This window comes from Oryctolagus cuniculus, chromosome 6 (genome assembly GCF_964237555.1).
Source record: "Oryctolagus cuniculus chromosome 6, mOryCun1.1, whole genome shotgun sequence".
In the NCBI taxonomy this organism is placed as follows: Eukaryota; Metazoa; Chordata; class Mammalia; order Lagomorpha; family Leporidae; genus Oryctolagus; species Oryctolagus cuniculus.
The window spans coordinates 1,616,909-1,637,199 of NC_091437.1; the positions used below are offsets into that span (position 1 = coordinate 1,616,909).

Below are 20,291 nucleotides of genomic sequence, written 5' to 3' on the forward strand. Positions count from 1 at the left end.
AATGCATGCAGTTTACAAACTGAAACCGCAAAATAAAATTTAAATGTATGTAGATTCCTCTTTATATATAAGTGTTAGTTCATTTTCATAGCTGTATTGATTGATTATGATGAATTTTCTCTATCTTCTAGTTCCTTTCTAAGATTGTTCACATCTGAGGAATGTGCAATCCTTTTGTAGCTTAGGCTGAACTGAACAATCATGATCTGATTTAAGTAAAGCAAAGGGGTTTTTTTCATCTTCTTCTTTATGGTAACACTGGTCTGATTCTTTCCACAAGCTCTAGGTATTTTCTTTTCGAATTTTGTGAATAATAGGAGAGAGTGGTCCTCAGTATGCTTTTCATGATAGTAACCAGAAAGCCTATGGAGCTTTGTTCTTGTATGAATCAAATAGCTCTGAGTGTTTTTCTTATGGCAGCAAATAATCAAAAATATGGGAGAATATTTTAAAAAGCAGTTCAAGTTCTTTCATGAAAAGTTTTCTTTTATAAGATTTATTTATTTATTTGAAAGGCAGGGTTACAGAGAGGCAGAGGCAGAGAGAGAGGTCTTCCATCCACTGCTTCACTCCCCAAATGGCTGCAATGGCTGGAACTGATGATTTTCAAAATAAGTAAAGTTAAAGTATAGAATGCAAAAAGGACAATTTCATTTCTGGCATTAACAACAATGGGGCAAAGCCTTAATGCTGTTGGAAATTGGGTCAGGAATTGGGACAGTAAAATGTCCCCACCACACAAACATCCCAGGACGCCTTCACCAGGCATAAATTGTAATTTCAGAAAGTGTAGCTGAAAAAGGTCTGTGCCATATGAATGGAGCCCCACAGGGAGTGCCCAGACAGTGCACAATGCACAGGCACCTGCTTTCCTACAGTGTCAATGACTCAAAACCTTGAGAACAAATGGACACAGGCATCTACAGGCAGGAGACTGACACCTCCATGTTACCTTCCATTGCCATTTCCACTGTGAACACAGATGTCACGTCTGGATCTTTACTGCAGAAATTTAAATATGTTGGAAAGGTATTTGTCTAGACAAAAACAAAAACATTTTTATGGCTGCTAGGATGACTTTTCACTTTACTTTCACCTATTTTCTGGAAGTTTCAGCACTGAAGTGCATGAACACATCACAAGAGCATTAATACATCGCTGGTGGTGCCCATTTATCGAAGGACGAGTTTTCTGACCTTCTTTAAAATGTATTTGTTGACTCTTCCTAACCAATACAGGGAGACAGGGTGTCACAACCATTTTTAAGACAAACAGTCACAGATGAGGAAAGGCAGACGAATACTCAAGAATGAAACTTCTTAGCCATATTGAGTCGACCCTCACTTTGTCCTGCAGATGGGGTTTACTCCTGCAGCCATCTCCCTCCCATCTCTGACTCACAGGTGCACCAGGGGTCATGGGTTGAATGCTGTAAGCAACGTTTCATTCATCAGGAGTCTCTCTCCACGGAGTAACTGTGAATGCAGAGGCCCCAGTCACCGGACCCTGCTGGCTTCATTGTTGATTTCCCCATTGCTGTGTTCACTTCAGGTTGTGAGATCATTATGGGGGCCAGGGCCATGCTCTTCCCCATACCCACACTCATGTACCAGTGTGGGCAGTGGTCCTTGCAGACAGCCCTCCTGGGCTCCAGACCTACCATGCCATATGCGGGGGGGGCCACTGAGGGAAAAGCTCTGAAACCTGAGTTCCTCTATTTCTAAACAGTGAGTTATTGGAAATATTTTTGAAAATCAAATAAGATAATCCATGCAAAGCCATCATTTCCTTTATTATCAGGGGCTCCATTACTAATTTCCTACACACACAGAATCATCCATTCTTGCTTCCTGCTTTCCTCCCTCTCAGACGACAGCAGATGAGACATGGGTGGAACAAACCACACGGCAGTGACAGAGTTCATTTTCCTGGGGTTCCCGGGCACGCCCTCTCTGCAGCGCATGCTCTTCATGATGTTTCTCACCGTGTACCTGCTCTCCCTAGTAGCAAACACCCTCATCATTGTCATTGTTCTCATGGATCCCACACTGCAGACGCCCATGTACATTTTCTTGGGAAATTTGTCCTTCCTGGAGATCTGGTACACGACCACCACGGTGCCTAAATTACTGGCCACCCTCCTCTCCAAGGCTGTCACCATCTCCGTCGCTAGCTGCATCACCCAGTACTACTTCTTCTTCTCCATGGGGGCCACAGAGTGCATCCTGCTGGCCATGATGGCCTATGACCGCTACGTGGCCATTTGCAACCCTCTGCGCTACTCCCTCCTCATGAGCCTCCAGATTTGCCTGCGCTGCTCTGCAGGGTCTTGGATTGGGGGCTTCATTGCCCCCCTTCCACCTACCATACTCATCACTCATCTGAACTTCTGTGGTCCCCAGAAGATCAACCATTTCTTTTGTGATGCAGATCCCATTTTTAAGCTCTCCTGCTCAGATACTTCCCTGGTGGAGGCCGTGGGCTACACTTGCACATCTGTTGTGATTTTCAATTCCTTCCTTCTCACTATGTCCTCCTACAGCAACATTGTGGTCACCATCATCAGGCTGTCTTCCCGGGAGGCTCGCAAGAAGACTTTCTCAACATGCGCCTCCCACCTCTCCATAGTCACCATCTATTACGGCACTATCATCTTTACCTATGTCCGCCCTCCCTCCAAGTACAACTTCACCACCAGGAAGGTGGTCTCGGTGTTCTACTGTGTGATCACCCCCCTGGTAAACCCTCTCATTTACACTCTGAGAAACAAAGATGTGAAGAATGCGTTCAGGAAATTCCTGCAACAAAAGAGATTTCTCTTGTTCAGAAACAGGCAGGAGTTTTGAGTTATCAACAGAAGTGAGCACTTCAGAGTAGATTCTCAAACCATATTTTAAAATGTTAAGTATCGAATATTTTATTTATTTATTTTTGACAGGCAGAATTAGACAATGAGAGAGAAAGAGACAGAGAGACAGAGAAAGTTGGTTCACCCCCCCCAAAAGTCCGCCATGGCCGGCGCACTGCTGCTGCGCCTATCCAAAGGCAGGAGCCAGGTGCTTCCTCCTGGTCTCCCATGCGGGTGCAGGGCCCAAGCACTTGGGCCATCCTCCACTGCCTTCCTGGGCCACAGCAAAGAGCTGGACTGGAAGAGGAGCAACCGGAACAGTATCTGGCGCCCCAACTGGGACTAGAACCCGGGATGCCTGCGCCACAGGTGGAGGATTAGCCTAGTGAGCTGTGGCACTGGCTGAATATTTTATTTTATACATTCATTTATTCATTTATTTAAAGATAAATTTTACTTATGTGAAATGCAGTTATAAAGCAGTCACTCCCCTGGTATTTTGTGAGAAATCAGAATATGGGAGTACTCTCTCTCTCTCTCTCTCTCTCTGTCTCTCCATCTTCCTCTCCTTTTTTTATTTTCTAGTCAATAAATAAGTAAAATTTAAACGGATATTTGCTTCATATCTATATACTTGAAAGACTGTCTTTCCCAAGGTTAGATGAACCCCTCATTAAGTTGCTAGGTGTACAGAGTTGTAGAGGGTTGTGGTGCTGGGTGCAGGAGGCTGCTGGATTCAGAGGTTATCTGTGTGAGGATTTCTAGCATTGCACAGGTCAGTCCTAGTAGGGTATGATGGCATGCCTTCAAATATTATATTCTCGAGGACTATGCCACCTACCATGGGTAATACTTCACTTTCATTCCTTTCCTTTCTTTCTCACCTGAGGTAGTCCAGTTCTCCACATTAATTTGTATTTCCTTTTGTCATTATTACTTTTTAAAAGATTCATTTACTATTTCAAAGAGAGGGTGACAAAGAGAGAGAGAGAGAAGGGTAGAGACACATAGAAAGAGAGAGAGAGAGAGAGAGAGAGATCTTCCATCTGCTGTTTCACTCTCGAAATAACTACAATAGCCAGTGCTGGACCAGGCTGAAGCCAAGAGCCAGAAACTCCATCCAGTTCTCCTACACGGGGGACTTGGAGGGTGGGCAGAGACCCAGTTACTAGGGCCACCTTCCGTTGCTTTCCCAAGATGCATTAACGAAGCTGAACTGGAAGCGGAGCAGCAGGGCCTCAAACTGGCATTCATAGTGGATGCTGGCATTGCCAATGGCAACTTAACACATGGCGCCACAACACCATCTCCCACTTTTGTCAACTTCAAATCCTTAAATAATTTGCTATAGCCTCTCAACCACTTAGTAGCTTCTGAGAAAGAAAATAGTGATGTAGGTTTAATGAATTTAATCTTTTCTTCTCTAAATATCTCAGTAGCCAGCTGAAGTGCTTGAGATTATGCAACAGGAAACATTGTTTATCCACCCCTCAAAAATTCTTTGTGAAACCTAAGCTCCCTGATGACAGTGGATCTCGGTACATCTGAAATCCAGTAGGGATCCTGCAAGACATTGGCCCAGCGTGAATTCGGAGACCAGAATTCATTCCTCACCACCATATTAAAATGGACCGTAACCCAGACTGAGTGTATGAGGTCTCCACACCACCCCTGAGGGCCACGGCCTTACATAAATATGTGTGAAGAGATGTCTCCATTTTATACTGCATCACCATATAGCAGTCATTGCCATGTTTCAATGGGCTGCATCTGTATATTGATTAATTCTAAGTTTGTTACCTCAGCAAACCAGAGAAGCCAGGTGTAGTCTCCCAAACACATTCATAAATACGACTTCCAGGTATCTTTCCAACAGTAATTACCATTAAGACAGCACACTAGATTAATTACAAGACAACTGACTTGGTTATTTGTTTTCACCTGTGTTTCAGGGTAGGAAAAATCAGTTCCAGACTTAGCTGTGGACATTTTCCTTCCTGGACATGCACAGCACAGGTGGATGAGAGACAGGACACTGCAAGTCCTGTGGCTCAGAGGTAAGAGGGAGATGTGGGTGCAGACACCCAGGGCAGTCTCGTTCAGGAAATTTCTCTTTTTCTGACCCATTAACTGCTATTCCTTGCCCTGATCACCCAGTAGGAAATTTCAATTCCCACAAGAAAAGAAAATTTTTGAAATAGCCACAGCCCACAACCATATCGTACAACCACACAAAGTAATGCCATAGAAAACACAAATGTAGAGAATAGCTGTGATTATGTTTGAATTCTAACAAGAGGATTGAGCCTCAGAAGGGTTTTAGTCTTGCTGAATGCTGTCACAATCCAATAAGGGTGATTTGCAGCAAGAAAATGATAATGGAACAGCTGAAGAGAAATTTAAAGCAGATTCATATGTATTTTGTAGCATTGTCAATATTTATATTTTAATGAAATCTAAAAGTGTAATTAATTTCTTAAGCATAACTCACTTTGCACTTGGAATAAAATTTTAGGTTCCTTACTTCACACACATATAAACAAATAAATGATGATTAAAGATATGACATTGGCTGCTGTGTAGTATTTCATAGTGTACATATTCCATAATTTCTTCATCCAGTCTTCAGTTGATGGGCATTTAGTTTGGTTCCATGTCTTAGCTATTGTGAATTGAGCTGCAATAAACATGGGGGTGTAGATAACTTTTTTATTTACTGATTTAATTTCCCTTGGGTAAATTCCCAGGAATGGGATGGCTGGGTCATATGGTAGGTCTATATTCAGATTTTTGAGGTATCTCCACACTGTCCTCCATAGTGGCTACAATCCCACCAACAGTGGATGAGGGTACTTTTTTCCCCACATCCTCGCCAGCATTTGTTGTTTGTTGATTTTTGTATGAAAGCCATTGTAACTGGGGTGGGGCGGAACCTCATTGTGGTTTTGATTTGCATTTTTCTAACAGCTAGTGATCCTGAACATTTTTTTATGTGTCTGCCGGCCATTTGGATTTCCTCCTTTGAAAAAATGTCTGTTTGGGGCCTACACCATGGCTCACTTGGTTAATCCTCCGCCTGTGGCGTCGGCATCCCAGATGGGTGCCAGGTTGTAGTCCCGATTGCTCCTCTTCTAGTCCAGCTCTCTGCTGTGGCCCGAGAAGGCAGTGGAAGATGGCCCAAGTCCTTGGGCCCCTGCACCCGCATGAGCGACCAGGAGGAAGCAACTGGCTCCTGGCTTTGGTGCGGTGCCAGCCATGGCAGCCATTTGGGGAGTGAACCAATGGAAGGAAGACCTTTCTCTCTGTCTCTTTCTTTCACTGTCTGTAACTCTACCTGTCAAATATATAAAAAAAATAAAATAAAGAAAGAAAAATGTCTTTTAAGTTCTTTGCCCATCTCTTAACTAGGTTGTTTGTTTTGTTGTTGTGGAGTTTCTTGATCTCTTTGTATATTCTAGTTATTAGTCCTTTATCAGTTGCATAGTTTGCAAATAATTTCTCCCAATCTGTTGGTTGCCTTTTTACTTTCCTCACTGTTTCTCCTGCAGTATGGAAACTTCTCAATTTAATGCAATCCTATTGGTTAATTTTGGCTTTGACTGCCTGTGCTTCTGGGGTCTTTTCCAAGAGCTCTTTGCCTATCCCAATGTCTTGCAGGGTTTCTCCACTGTTCTCTAATAATTTTATGGTGTCATGTCGGAGATGTAGATCTTTAATCCATTTTGAGTGGATTAAGGTAGGGGTCTTGCTTCATACTTCTACATGTGGAAATCCAGTTTTCCCAGCACCATTTGTTGAAGAGACTGTCCTTGCTCCAGAGATTGGTGTTAACTCCTTGGTTAAATATAAGTTGGTTGTAGATGCTTGGATTGATTTCTGGTGATTCTATCCTGCTCCTTTGGTCTATCCATCTGTTTTTGTACCAGTATCAGGCTGTTTTGATTATAACTGCCTTGAAGAATATCTTGAAATCTGGAATTGTGATGCATCTGGCTTTGGTTTAGTTACATAAGATTGCTTTACCTATCCAAGGTCTCCTGTGTTTCCATATGAACTTCAGCATCATTTTTCTAGATCTGAGAAGAATGACTTTGGTATTTTGATTGGTATCACATTGAATCTATAAATTGTTTTCAAAAGAATGGACATTTTGATGATAATGACCCTTCCAATCAAAGAACATGGAAGATTTTTTCATTTTTTTGTATCTTCTATTTCTTTCTTTAATGTTGTGTAATTTTCATCATAGAGATATTTGACATCCTTGTTTCTGGTCATTTGCAACAAAATGGATGATCTGAAAAACATCATACTTAGTGAAATAAGCCAGTCCCAAAGGGACAAATTCCATATGTTCTCCCTGATCTGCAAGAATGAATAGAGCACATAAAACAAAATCTGCAGAAGTGAAATTGACACATCAAGAAGGGATGATTTGAGCTGCCCTTGTATTAACTGTCAAGGAACACTTGTATTCTTTTTATTTTTTCACTTTTTTCCCTTCTTACTATTTGTTGAACTCTTTACTTAACATAGAGTTAGTCATATGTGTATAAAGTCAATTAAGGATAGACCTCTATACTAAGCTGATCTTCTGTATATTAAGATAATTGAAAATGAATCCTGATGTGAATGGAAGAGGAGAGGGAGTGGGAAAGGGGAGGGTTGTGGGTGGGAGGGACGGTATGGGGGGGGAAGCCATTGTAACCCATGAGTCGTACTTTGGAAATTTATATTCATTAAATAAAAGATAAAAAAAAAAAAGGATAGACCTCAGTAAGAAACAAGAGCGGGAATAAAAGAGGGAGGAGGAAATTTATAACTGTAAAGCTGTATAGTTCTACATACATGTTCCTAAGAACTAACTTCTAAGGGTACAGTATAAAAACTTGTCTTAGGACTCCAAATTCCATTAAGCTGAGTGACAAAAATGCCATCTAAGGTGTCAAAGTGATCACATTAAGTGTTAAAGTGAACATATAAATAGGATCAAGTGTCAGGTAATTTTTTTTTATTTTTTTTTAACTTTTAGTTAATGAATATAAATTTCCAAAGTACAGCCTATGGATTACAATGACTTCCCCCCCATAACGTCCCTCCCACCCACAACCCTCCCCTTTCCCACTCCCTCTCCCCTTCCATTCACATCAAGATTCATTTTCGATTCTCTTTATATACAGAAGATCAGTTTAGCATACATTAAGTAAAGATTTCAACAGTTTGCTCCCACACAGAAACATAAAGTGAAAAATACTGTTTGAGTACTAGTTATAGCATTAAATCTCAATGTACAGCACACTAAGGACAAAGATCCTACATGAGGAGTAAGTGCACAGTGACTCCTGTTGTTGACTTAACAAATTGAAGTGTCAGGTAATTATAATAGAATTAAAAATAAGGGAATGCTCCAACATGGGAAACAGTCCATGCAGCAGACACATAGAATGACCATTGCTTTAAGTAACACTCTGTCCTCAGAGTCAGCCATTAAGTCTTCTTGGTCTGACTGAAAAGCCCATGAGAGCATTTCAGGCATGGAAAGCCAAGACACTGGCAAAAATATTCTACATGAAGATCTCTGTGAGTGAGATTCCCAGCAGAAAGAAGTGGCCATCAAAGAAGGATGTACTTTTCTTTGAAGGGAGGCCTTGTCTAAATACTGATGGAGTTTGTGGATTCAAAAGGCTTCCATCACATAGGCAGCTCATGTCAAGAGCCTTGGGTGGTCACTGATGTCATACATAAGAGTGTTAATTGTTAAATTAACAACAGGAGTCACTGTGCACGCACTTCCTATGCAGGACCTCTGTTCTCGATGAGTAGTATTATGAGAGTTAACTGTGATACTTGTTCTCAAACAATTTGTGTGTGTATGTGCGTGCATGTGTGTGCAAATTGTTGAAATATTTACTTAGTACAGAGTTGGCCTTCTGTGTTCAAAGTTAATTGAAAATGAATTTTAATGGAGAATGGGACTGGAAAGAGTAGAGGGAAGAGGAAGTGGGGTAGGAGTGTGGGTGGGAGGGCGGTTATGGAGGGAAGAATAACTATATTTCCTAAGTTGTAAATTTGTATTCATTAAAAAATAAATTGATTAAATAAAAAGATGACATTTGCAACAAAATGTGTGGATGTCATATTATTTGGCATATAAAAAGTCATAAATAATATGAATTGTACCCTCTACATAATAATAAGCCCTTCTTTCCTCATTTTATGATCACTGTCTTGAATTTCACTTTACATTAATTAATATCTCAACTTCCAAGAAAAATCATATGAATTTGTAGGTATATAGTATTCATATATGAAGTGAATATGGAAAAATGTTAAAAATTGTCAAATCAGCCAGCACCAAGGCTCAATAGGCTAATCCTCTGCCTGTGGCGCTTGCACACTGGGTTCTAGTCCTGGTCAGGGCACCAGATTCTGTCCCGGTCACTCCTCTTCCTGTCCAGCTCTCTGCTGTGGCCCAGGAGTGCAGTGGAGGATGGCCCAAGTCCTTGGGCCCTGCACCCACATGGGAGACCACAAGAAGCACCTGGCTCCTAGCTTCGGATCAGCGCAGTGTGCCAGTCATAGCTCGCTGGCAGCAGCGGCCATTGGGGGGTGAACCAACAGAAAAGGAAGACCTTTTTCTCTGTCTCTCTCTCACACTGTCCACTCTGCCTGTCAAAAAAAAAAAAATATGTCAAATCTCAGGATCAGCGCTGTGGCATAGCAGGTAAAGCTGCTGCCTGCAGTGCCAGAATCCCATATGGGCTCCATTTTGAGTCCCAGTCTAGGAAAGCAGTGGAAGATGACCCAAGTCCTTGGGCCCCTGCACTCGAGTGGGAGACTTGGAAGAAGCTCCTGGCTCCTGGCTTCAGATAGGCTCAGCTCCAGCCATTGCAGCCATCTGGGGAGTGATCCAGTGGAGGGAAGGCTTCTCCCTCTCTGCCTCTGCCTCTCTGTAACTCTGACTGTCAAATAAATAAATAAATATTTTTTAAATTGTCAAATCTGAAAAAATATAGCATTTTTAAATGCAAAACTAATCCATTACTGTTGGAATGAATTGCAAGGCAACTCATTACAAACAGAAACAATCCTAGGTTCAAGGGCATTGAAAATTGAATTTGTTCATAAATCCATTTTGAATCAATTTTAATGATATTTTTCTACCAGATGTTTAGAATCTCTCACACTGACAAATACATTAAACAATCTCTAGACGTTACGAATATACCCAACATGCATAGTTCAAACAAGAGATCAACAAGTTCTAGGGTAAGGGTAAAAGCAAACTTCTGGTGCTATAAGAAAAGATGTGGGTATTGTCCAGTAACCCATATGTTCAATAAATATTTGCTGAAAATACCCAGTCATTTGTATGCTCAGCTCGACATTAGAGATTTAAGTGTGGAGAGTGACACAGTTTGCTCATAAAGAGACATGCGTGAAAGACTTGGATAAATAAATGTCAAATTACAACTGAAGTAAGTTTTACATTGATCAGGCCAATGGTACTAAGAAATGTCTCAGCCTGTCAAGAGAAACTGACAGTCTGGGATAATCTCAGGCAAACAACAGACACACTAAGCTCAGGACTGGTAAAATAGCCCTGGGCCACAGTGGGCTGTGCATCCAGAAGTTATGAGTACCTGGAGCTCTTATTGGTTATAAACTCAATTTTCGTGGCTGCTGTTTTTGTCTCTCTGAACATATTTAGGACTTAGATATGTGACAAAGAAGCGCCTATAGCAACTTCATCTACAAAGCAACAAGTGATCAGACTCCCTCTCTCCCTCCTTCTACCCAACCTCCAACTCTCTCCCTCTCTATGCGTGTCTGAAGTCTGTTTCCATCCGGAGTTGCCACCATCCACTCTGCACACTTCAGCGCTTCCAGAGCAACTTCACTTTAGTTACCAACTCAGACCCTTTGCTGGGTTTGGTTTGGTTTTGCACTCTCTTCTGTTTTCGCTTTGGTCTTCTCCTTTTCCAGGGTCTTTCGTTTTCCAGAAAATCAAATTACCTCTGTGCCCTGACATCCATGTCCTCCATAAGGTTGAGTTTTGATGTGTCTGTGTCTTCTCACTAGACTGCAAGAACACAGCCACATCAGAAAACACATACAGTAAGTTTGGGAAACAAAAGAGAAAGATGGATGGACAATAGACTCTTCTGTTTTGTTTTTAAGCTGGTGGCAATGCTGAGTCACATAACACAAAAGCAAGCATTTTCACTTCCCTGACTCAGTGGCGTTAAGCACAACCTCAGGCTATACAACCATCACCTCCATTCCCTTTCACCTCAGAGTAGGTCATGCAAATCATCCCACGTGTCTTTGCGGATACTGCTAAGAATGGCCCTGCGTTCGCTTCACCTGGGAGGCCCCAAGTGTGCTTCTGATGTCCCGGTTCCTGTTCATACATCACTTGTCACACACGAAGGATGACAGATGGAAGGTCCACGTCGACTGCTCCATCACCAGTGGAGGGCCACCCTCTTTCCCTGGCCATGAGGAGCCTTCCAAAGTAGAATGTGCATGAGTACAAGTGGCCTTTTCATACAATAATTCCTACTTTAAATACACAATATCGTGCTCACGCTATATAACCAGATTATTCAGATAATAACGTAGTGAATGAGGTGACCAGGGGGTGCGTGAGTCTCACTCTTCTAACCTGAAGGGCGGAATCTACCCCTGAGCAGTTTTCTCAATGCCTCCTTCATGTCCTTATTTCTCAGACTGTAGATGAGGGGATTCACGGTGGGTGGCACCACCGTGTAGAACACAGAAACCAGCAAATCCCAGAGTGAGGGATTCGAGGGCAGAGGGCGTAAATAGGCAAAAAAGCCAGAAGAGAGGAAGAGAGTCACAACTGCAAGGTGAGGCAGGCACGTGGAGAAAGCTTTGGCTCTGCCCTTCCGGGAGGGCATCTTCAGCACTGCAGAGAAGATGTGGATGTAGGAAGCGTCAATCAACACAAAGCACACAGAGTCCAGTGCTAGGCTGAGCCCTATCACCACCAATTCCCCCACGTTGCGGGAACAGGCCAGGGACAGCAGCTGTGGGACGTCACAGAAGAACTGGTGGACGTGGAGGGGTCCACACATGGGCACAGAGAACGTGGCCACCGTGTGCAGGACTGCATTGAGAGCCCCACTGACCCAGGAAGAGGACGCCATCTGCACGCAGGCTCCCTGGCTCACGATGATCTCATACCTGAGTGGGTGGCAGATGGCAACATAGCGGTCGTAGGACATGGCCGTGAGCAGAGCCACTTCTGTCGTGGCCGAGAGGAAGAAGAGGAATACCTGTGCCACGCAACCGAGGAAGGAGATGGTGTTTTGTCTCGTCAGAGAGTTTGCGACAGACTTGGGAACCGTGGCGGAGATGAGGCACATGTCCAGGAGGGACAGGTTCCTCAGGAAGAAGTACATGGGGGTGTGCAGCCGGCAGTCCACAGTGGCAAGGGTGAGGATGAGAAGGTTCCCGAGGAGAGCTGCCAGGTAAAGCACCAGAAAGAGCACAGCCTGGAGAAGCCAGAGCTCCTGGGCCCTGGGAAAGCCCAGCAGGAGGAAGGAGCTGCCAGAGGTGAGGTTGGCCATCGCTCTGGCCTTTAGCCAATGTCTCGAAAAGCAAAGTGGCAGCCTGAGACTGCCCACGGCTCCCCTGCCTTTGCTGTTAACTGCCCCTCTCCCACTCCCAGGTGCTTCTGGCAGAAAGTGTGAGGTCACCAAGCCCAACACTGGGATGCCTCCCGTGAGGTCCTCTCATCCCAGCACCCACACTGCACCTGTCACTGCTAGGGCAGCAGTGTGGCCCAAACCACACCCCCGTGGCACCGCCAAGGTTAAGGTTCTCCAGATCTGAATCCCACGGGACTTCAGACTTTGAGTGGAAATGTAGAGGAGAGAAGCCTTGGGCTCTGGAATTATCAGCCCTAAACCAATTTTTAAACAAGCATTTCCTAGTTCTGTGTCCCTGGATAGGTCATCTGAGTTTACTCCACCTTTCCCAAATAACAGCTTCCTCCATGCCTCCTGTCTTCTTAGCCCGAGTCAAGAAAAGCTGTGAAGGACTTTACAGCAGGCAGATCTCAGCAATGGACAAAACCATGTCTCTAGTACTGCCTCGGAATTCTTTCAAACTTCTGGAAGTTGTAGGCATTTTTCAATGATGCAGACTGTTCTTGCTCATAGAAAGACCTATGCTCAGTGGTCTCCCAAGCGTGGCCCTGGGTCAGCAGCACAGCATGAAGACTGAGCTGGCAAGGGGTTGGAGACGCAGCCCCTGCTGTGGGAGCACCCAGCAGGTGGGGGGAGAGGGGTGCCCCAAGCTGTGCAGAACCACGCTGCAGCTGGGTGTGACATGGGCTGAAGCTTGAGCACCTGCCTGGACTCAAGGCTGATTCCTCTCCCCCTCCTCCGGGAAGATTCTGACCACAGCAAATTCTTCACTAGCTTGAACCAAGCGTGTGCCTTTCCATTCCATTCATTCAGATAAACCAGTTACAGCAAATCCCAACAGGAACAAAGTCAGAGCTCACTGGATGGTGGTGGCCTCTGACAAGATCTCTGGGCTCACAGGACATTTCTTTGTGAGCTTCTCAGCTCTTCTGTTCTGGGTAATTCAAGGTCAGATCCCCAGGCCAGGCAAGGAGGGTGCACCAGGGAGTTCTCAGGGATCTCTTGGACCCTTCCAGAACCATGGGTGGCTCTTTCACTTTCTTCAGGGTAAAAGACTGAAGGAAGTGAGCCGCTGGCACCTTGGTTCAAGCCGGAATGAGCCACAGCACAAGACACACACCACTGGGACAGTAAATCCAAGACACCAGCCTCCCCAGCCCCACTCTGAGATGTCCTCAGATGTCAATCACTGTAAATGACATCAAGGCTAAAGCAACCCCTACCTGCCATCAGACAGAAGATGGGAGCAGCGGGGAACTTGGGTGATGAGTCCCACATCACCCCTGGCAGGGGGGGATGGGAGCACACGTGGCTTCGCTCCACAGCCCTGGGTGCCACTGTGTCTTCTCCCTGTCAGGGCCTCCAACAACCCAGTCCTGCCCCAGGAAGGTTTTGTAGATGGGAGATCCTGGTCGTGGCTTCAGCATAGCCCAGTCCTGCCTGCTGCCCCTATTTGGAGAATGAACTAGTAGCTGAAAGATCTCCCTCTCTTCTCTCTCCTTTTCTCCCTCTATCCCCTGTCTCACCCACACTGCTGTACCCTCTGGGGTGTAACATGTCCACGTCCTTTGGCTTGGCGAGGTGGCTGGGTGGGGCCTCTCCCTACATTCATGCAGGCAGCTAGGAGATGACCACAGCCATCACTGTTCACTCTCCTGGTGCCTCTGCCGGCTTCCAGGCAGCCCCGTGAACACAACGCAGACAAGGAAATAGCACAGGAGAGAGCCTCTGACTTCATGTGCCCAGGGTGTCAGGGCATGGCCAGAGTGACCCTCCCGGGATGCTGGCAGACGTGCACACCCTGGTAACCCAGATGGAGGCCGCCTGATGCTCCTCCTGTGTTTTAAAGCGACTCCCAAGTGCCCTGGGAGCACAGCCAAATTAACTCTCACATTGCTTCTAGAAAGGAATGGATTCTGGCATGGCCTCAACTATCTGCGGAACTGTGGGCTCAGTCCAGCATCTGCCTGTGCCCCTCACTCTGCTACATGAACACAGGAGGAAGGTGACGGTGTTCACAGATGCATAGGCATTTAACCGTCAGGCTGAGGACACATTACAAAGTGTTGAGCAATTTGTCTCAACACTTACATGAGAAATCTTCATGGGCTTTCTCATTCTCTGTCTAAAATGTACACAAGGAGTTGAAGGTCTGTGACTCATGCATCTTAGACATCAAAAACATGAACATGGGTTTTGCTTTTCCTCTCCTTCTTTGTAATGATATGTTGTCCATGAGGCTTTATTCAATACAGGTCTATTAATAGCCTCTGGTTTGGGGTCTTTCTAAGAAAGGATTTTCTCTCCCTCTACATGCTATGCACAAAACAATGTACAAAACAAGAGGTGGTTTCCTATTTGTTGTTCAAGCCTCCATACATTCTTTTGCCACTTTCCGGGAAGTATTTAAATTTGTCAGTTTTTGTCATAGTACTACTATCTTATACTTCTTCCCAGCTCATTTTCCAAGAGCTTCAACTGAGAATTTGGTAACTTGCCTTGGGTGTTTTATTCCATTGTGTCTGTAAATATTAATTGCCTAAATACATATTGGATCCCATTGCTTTATCATTGTAGCTATTCTGACAGCTAATTATTGAATTACCTCACAGTCTCAATATGTTACTTTTAGCTAATTATTAAATCGCCTCACTGTCTCAATATGTTACTTTTTGCTAATTGCTGTATTAATTGACTGTTCCAATATTAATTCTGGTTTTCTGAACATGAAGTCATAATCATCTGAAACTTAATCCTGCTAATTTTTAATCTCATACTTATTTCATAGATTTTTTTTTATTTAAAGTTTTTGATGGAAATAAAACTGTGAGGTGCCAGAGTGCTTTTTAGAAGTAAGTGTCATTGCAGAGAATTCACAAACTCCAGAATATGATGTTTTGGTTTTATGTCCTTGGAAGTGTTTTGTTGTTGATGCTGTTGTTTTTCTATCTATTTATTTGCTTGTTTGTTTTTATTTGAAAGGCAATGAGAGAGAAAGAGGGATAGGGAGACAGAGAGAGACAGAGACAGAGACACAGAGAGAGAGAGAGAAGAGAGGGAGAGAGATTGATTTTCCCTCTACTTGTTCACTCTCTAAATGGCCACAACCAGCAGGTCTGGGCCAGGCTGAGGCCAGAAGATTCATCCTGGATTCCCATTTGGGTAGCAGGGGCCCAAGCACTTGGGCATGGTGTGCTGCCTTCCCAGGTGCATTAACAGGAAGCTGGATTAGAAGCTGTTCTAACAGCCAGCACTTGAATGGACACTCCAGTGTGAGACACAGACAGCATGTGTGGCAAGGATAACCAACAGCACCACAACACTGGCTCCCACACGTGCTTTATTCCTAGTGTTTTTCACCAGAATGAACTTCTTTGCTCCACCCTTTTACTAGAATTCACAGGATGCTTTAAATCTGAAGATTCCAATTTTGGTATTAAGGGTTTTCTTATATTGTTGCCTTAAAATTGTATTTTAAAAAAATATTTATTGTATTTGGTTTTCTTCAGATAAGAAACTATGTCAAATCAGATCCCCATTAGTGACCATCTGCTTCTGTTAATGTCTCTTTTGTCACTTCCATCATAAACCTGGATTAATCATAAGTTTACCTCTGGAGCCAACGAGCCTTGACCAAAGTTCCCATATGACTACAGGTAAACCATAGTCTGTCACCAGACCCACAATGCTGGTTGCACACTGCTGGTTGCAGGTGAACCACACTCTGTGGCCAGGTGTACACTGCTGGCTGCAGGTGAACCGTGTTCTGTCACCAGGTCCACAGGCTGTTCTTCAGCCAGATGTGCTGCTCTGACAACACAGCTTATATAAATAATTTAATTGCAATTCACAACATGTTTGATGGTGAAGCTGGACACATAGCCAGAAGGGGATTAGATGGACCAGCTCTGGTGCCACAGTCCTTCAATCAGTGCCAATACTGTTCAAGACCTGGAGGCCATGTGGGTCCTGTGTGACCCAGAGTGGAAGGACACCACACAGGGTGTCACTGGGCACTTCAGATGCAAGAGATCCACCTGTTGCTCATTCCCCATTACCCACTGCCTGCCATGCCTGCGCTGAAGCTCCTCCCTACCCCCTGCAGACTGCTTCAGGTCTGGAGCCTTTTCAGCAAGCAGATGTTGAAAGTGAACAATGCCCACTTCACACACCACTGCTATCATCACACTAAATCCTTCTGGATGTTTCTCATCCCAAGCTCAGTGGTGATGACTATTTTCAGCACCGTTCACTCTACAACCTCTGAGTGCAGACATCTTGCCCACCTTCAAAGTGATTGTTTGGTAGCAACTTCATGATTCATGAAAAATGACTTAAGTTGCTTTGTTAGGTTTTCATCTCTCATTTTTTTCTCTGTGTCTTCCCTTTCACAATGCCTTAACTCTGTTGGCTCTAATTCGCCTGGAGAATCCCAGCCATGTTGTGCCTTGGTCTGATTTTGGCATCAGAGTGACACTGGTGTGGTAGAATGAGATTGGGGAGTCCTTTCCTTTCGCCGCCTCGGCCGCAGCCATGAGCATGCTCAGGCTTCAGAAGAGGCTCGCCTCCAGCGTCCTCCGCTGTGGCAAGAAGAAGGTCTGGTTGGACCCCAATGAGACCAACGAAATCGCCAATGCCAACTCCTGTCAGCAGATCCGGAAGCTGATCAAAGATGGGCTGATCATCCGCAAACCTGTGACGGTCCATTCCCGGGCTCGGTGCCAGAAAAACACCTTGGCCCGCCGGAAGGGCAGGCACATGGGCATAGGTAAGCGAAAGGGTACAGCCAACGCCCGGATGCCGGAGAAGGTGAAGTGGATGAGGAGGATGCGGATTTTGCGCCGGCTGCTCAGGAGATACCGTGAATCTAAGAAGATTGACCGCCACATGTACCACAGCCTGTACCTGAAGGTGAAGGGGAACGTGTTCAAGAACAAGCGCATCCTCATGGAGCACATCCACAAGCTGAAGGCCGACAAGGCCCGCAAGAAGCTGCTGGCTGACCAGGCTGAGGCCCGCAGGTTGAAGACCAAGGAGGCCCGCAAGCGCCGAGAGGAGCGCCTTCAGGCCAAGAAGGAGGAGATCATCAAGACTCTGTCCAAGGAGGAGGAGACCAAGAAATGAAGAGAAACGACGCCCCCTTCTGTCTGTACATAGCAGCCTTGGGGAAGCCGTGGGTCGGTCATCAAAATAAAACACGTCTTTATCCGCAAAAAAAAAAAAAATGAGATTGGAAGGATTTCTTCCTCTTCAATTGTTGGAAATAATTTTAAAAGCTTTCATATTATTTATTTTCTAAATGTTTGGTCTTATTCAGGAATGAAGCGATTTGGTCCTGGGCTTTTCTCAAATGGAAGAATGTATGTTACTGATTTAATCTTGTTACTCCATACTGTCCGGTTGTGGTTTTGTATTTCTCTAAGATTCAATTTTCGTACTGTGTCTGGGGATTATCAAACCTGCTTCATAAAGCTGTTCATAATAATCTCTAATGATTCTTAATATTTCTGTGATGTCAATAGTAATGTTTTCCTTTGCACCTTTTATTTTATTTATGTTTCTAGTCTCTTGATATGTAATGGTAAGTTTTTTACTAGAAATGTTTTGCTTTTTGATGTTGGTGTTGCCAGCTGTTCTATATCCAATTCATTTTGATACTGTGTTTCCATATCCACTTGCTTCTAGAAAATTTTCAATTCCGTCTTAGTTTCTTCCTCGATGGGTTGTTCAGCAATAAATAGTTTGACTTCCGTGTATTTTCATCATTTTGAAAGATTTTCTTTTTATTTGTTTCTAGTTTTACTTCACTGTGATTGGAAAAGATATTCAGTATGATTTCAATTTCAAAAATTTGTTGATATTTGTTTGTGACCTACCATACCATGTATCATGGAGAATATTTCACATGCTGTTGAGAAGATTGTGTACACAGCAGTGGCTGAATGGAATATTCTATGGTTGACTGTTTTGTCCACTAGCATAGAGTATAGCCAAATGCTTCTGTTTGCTGATTTTCCATCTGGATGATAACAGTACTAAAATATCCAACTGTAAAACGCATATGGAACCACAAAAAAAATCCTAAATGACCAGAGTAATCCTGAGCAAAAAGAAGCTGGCTCCTGTTGCCTGCCAGTACAGACCCTGGGATTCAGCAGTGCCGGATCACAGGACTGGGTTCCTGTCATCCCCGTAGGGGATCTGGATTGAGTTCTCAGCTCCCAGCTTCAGCCTGGCCCAGTCTTGGCTGTCACACTGTTGCAGGCATTTTGGGAGAAATTCATTCTCTCTCCCTCTCTTCCTCTCTCCCTCTCTCTCTCCCTGCCCCTCATCCTCTTCCTCTCTTTTATTTTCAAACAAATAAATAAATAGGTAGAATTTAAATGGATTTTTGCTTCATATCTGTATACTTGAAATTTGTCTTTCCCAAGTTTAAATCAATCCCTCATTAAATTGCTAGGTATAGAAAATTGTTGAGGGTTGCAGCGCTGGGTGCAGCAGGCTGCTAGAATCAGAGGTTATCTGTGTGATATTTCCAGTATCACACAGGTCAGTCCTAGTTTATGTCTATATCAAATATTATAGTCTGAAGAATATTTTACGGGGCTGGCACTGTGGCATAATGTGTAAAGCTGCTGCGTGAAGTGCCGGCACCCTATATGGACACCACTTCGAGTCCCAGCTGCTCTACTTCCGATCCAGCTCTCTGCTGTGGACTGGGAAAGCAGTAGAGGATGGTCCAGGTCCTTGGGCCCCTGCGCCTGCGTGGGAGACCCAGAGGAGGATCCTGGCTCCTGGCTTCAGATCAGCACAGCTCTGGCCATTGTGGTCAGTTGGAGAGTGCACCAGTGGATGGAACACCTCTCTCTCTCTCTCTCTCTCTCTCTCTCTCTCCCTGCTTCTCCTTCTCTCTCTGTGCAACTCTGACTTTCAAATAAATAAATAAATATCTTTTTTTAAAAAGAATATTTTACATGCTGTTGAGAAGAGTATACACTCTGCAGTGGCTGGATGTGATGTGGGTTATGTGCACTTGGTGTAAGGTGTAGTTGAATTCTTTGTCTTTGTGTTTCCATCTGGAAAATCACAGTACTAAAATATCCAACAGCAAAATTCCTATGGAACCAAAAAAGACCTCAAATGACCAAAGTAATCCTGAGCAAAAAGAACAAAATAGGATGCATTATACTCCCTAACTCCAGATTGCATTATAAAGCTACAATAATCAATACAGCATGATATTGCCATAAAACAGATATAGAAGCAGGTGAAATAGAATATAGATCTTAGAAACAAACCCACACATCTGCAGCCATTTGCTTTTGACAAGATGCTGAGAACATGCTTATAGAAAGGAAGTCTCAATAAATGGTGCTGGAGAATTATCTCTACATGCACAGAAGAGTGAAATCAGACTCCTTCCCAATCTCTTCTCATGTACAAAAACAGATTTTAAAGCTTGACTTAAATATATCACCTGAAACTTTGAAAGGACTAGGAGGAAATTCAGAGGAAATGCTTCAGGGCATTTGAGTGGTTAAGGATTTTTTTTTTTTTTTTCTTTTGGATAAGGCACCAAAATACAGCAACAAAGGAAAAATGGACCAATGGGATTTCATCTGACAGAAGTTAATTTGCAAACTATGTAAACCACTTGAACAATTCATTAGCGAAAATACAAATTATCTGACTACAAAACAGGCAATAGACCTGAGTAAACATTTCTCAAATGAAGGCATAATAATGGCAAATAGATGTATGAAAAA

General features: G+C 43.9%; 3 protein-coding genes across 3 annotated transcripts; 2 read left to right on the forward strand and 1 right to left on the reverse strand.

The window, feature by feature from the left end:
• Window positions 1-1,886: 1,886 nt before the first annotated feature.
• On the forward strand, window positions 1,887-2,846 carry LOC100356936 (olfactory receptor 6F1-like). The gene has a single exon (XM_070075736.1). The coding sequence runs from the start codon at window positions 1,887-1,889 to the stop codon at window positions 2,844-2,846; it is 960 nt and encodes a 319-aa protein (XP_069931837.1).
• Window positions 2,847-8,047: 5,201 nt separating this feature from the next.
• LOC100356677 (olfactory receptor 14A16-like) lies at window positions 8,048-17,018 on the reverse strand. The gene has a single exon (XM_051829721.2). It carries the CDS (start codon window positions 12,442-12,444, stop codon window positions 11,512-11,514), a length of 933 nt encoding a protein of 310 aa, XP_051685681.2. The 5' UTR covers window positions 12,445-17,018; the 3' UTR covers window positions 8,048-11,511.
• Window positions 17,018-17,750, forward strand: LOC100352118 (large ribosomal subunit protein eL19-like). Its single transcript, XM_051829724.2, has one exon. It carries the CDS (start codon window positions 17,059-17,061, stop codon window positions 17,647-17,649), a length of 591 nt encoding a protein of 196 aa, XP_051685684.2. The 5' UTR covers window positions 17,018-17,058; the 3' UTR covers window positions 17,650-17,750.
• Window positions 17,751-20,291: the final 2,541 nt, after the last annotated feature.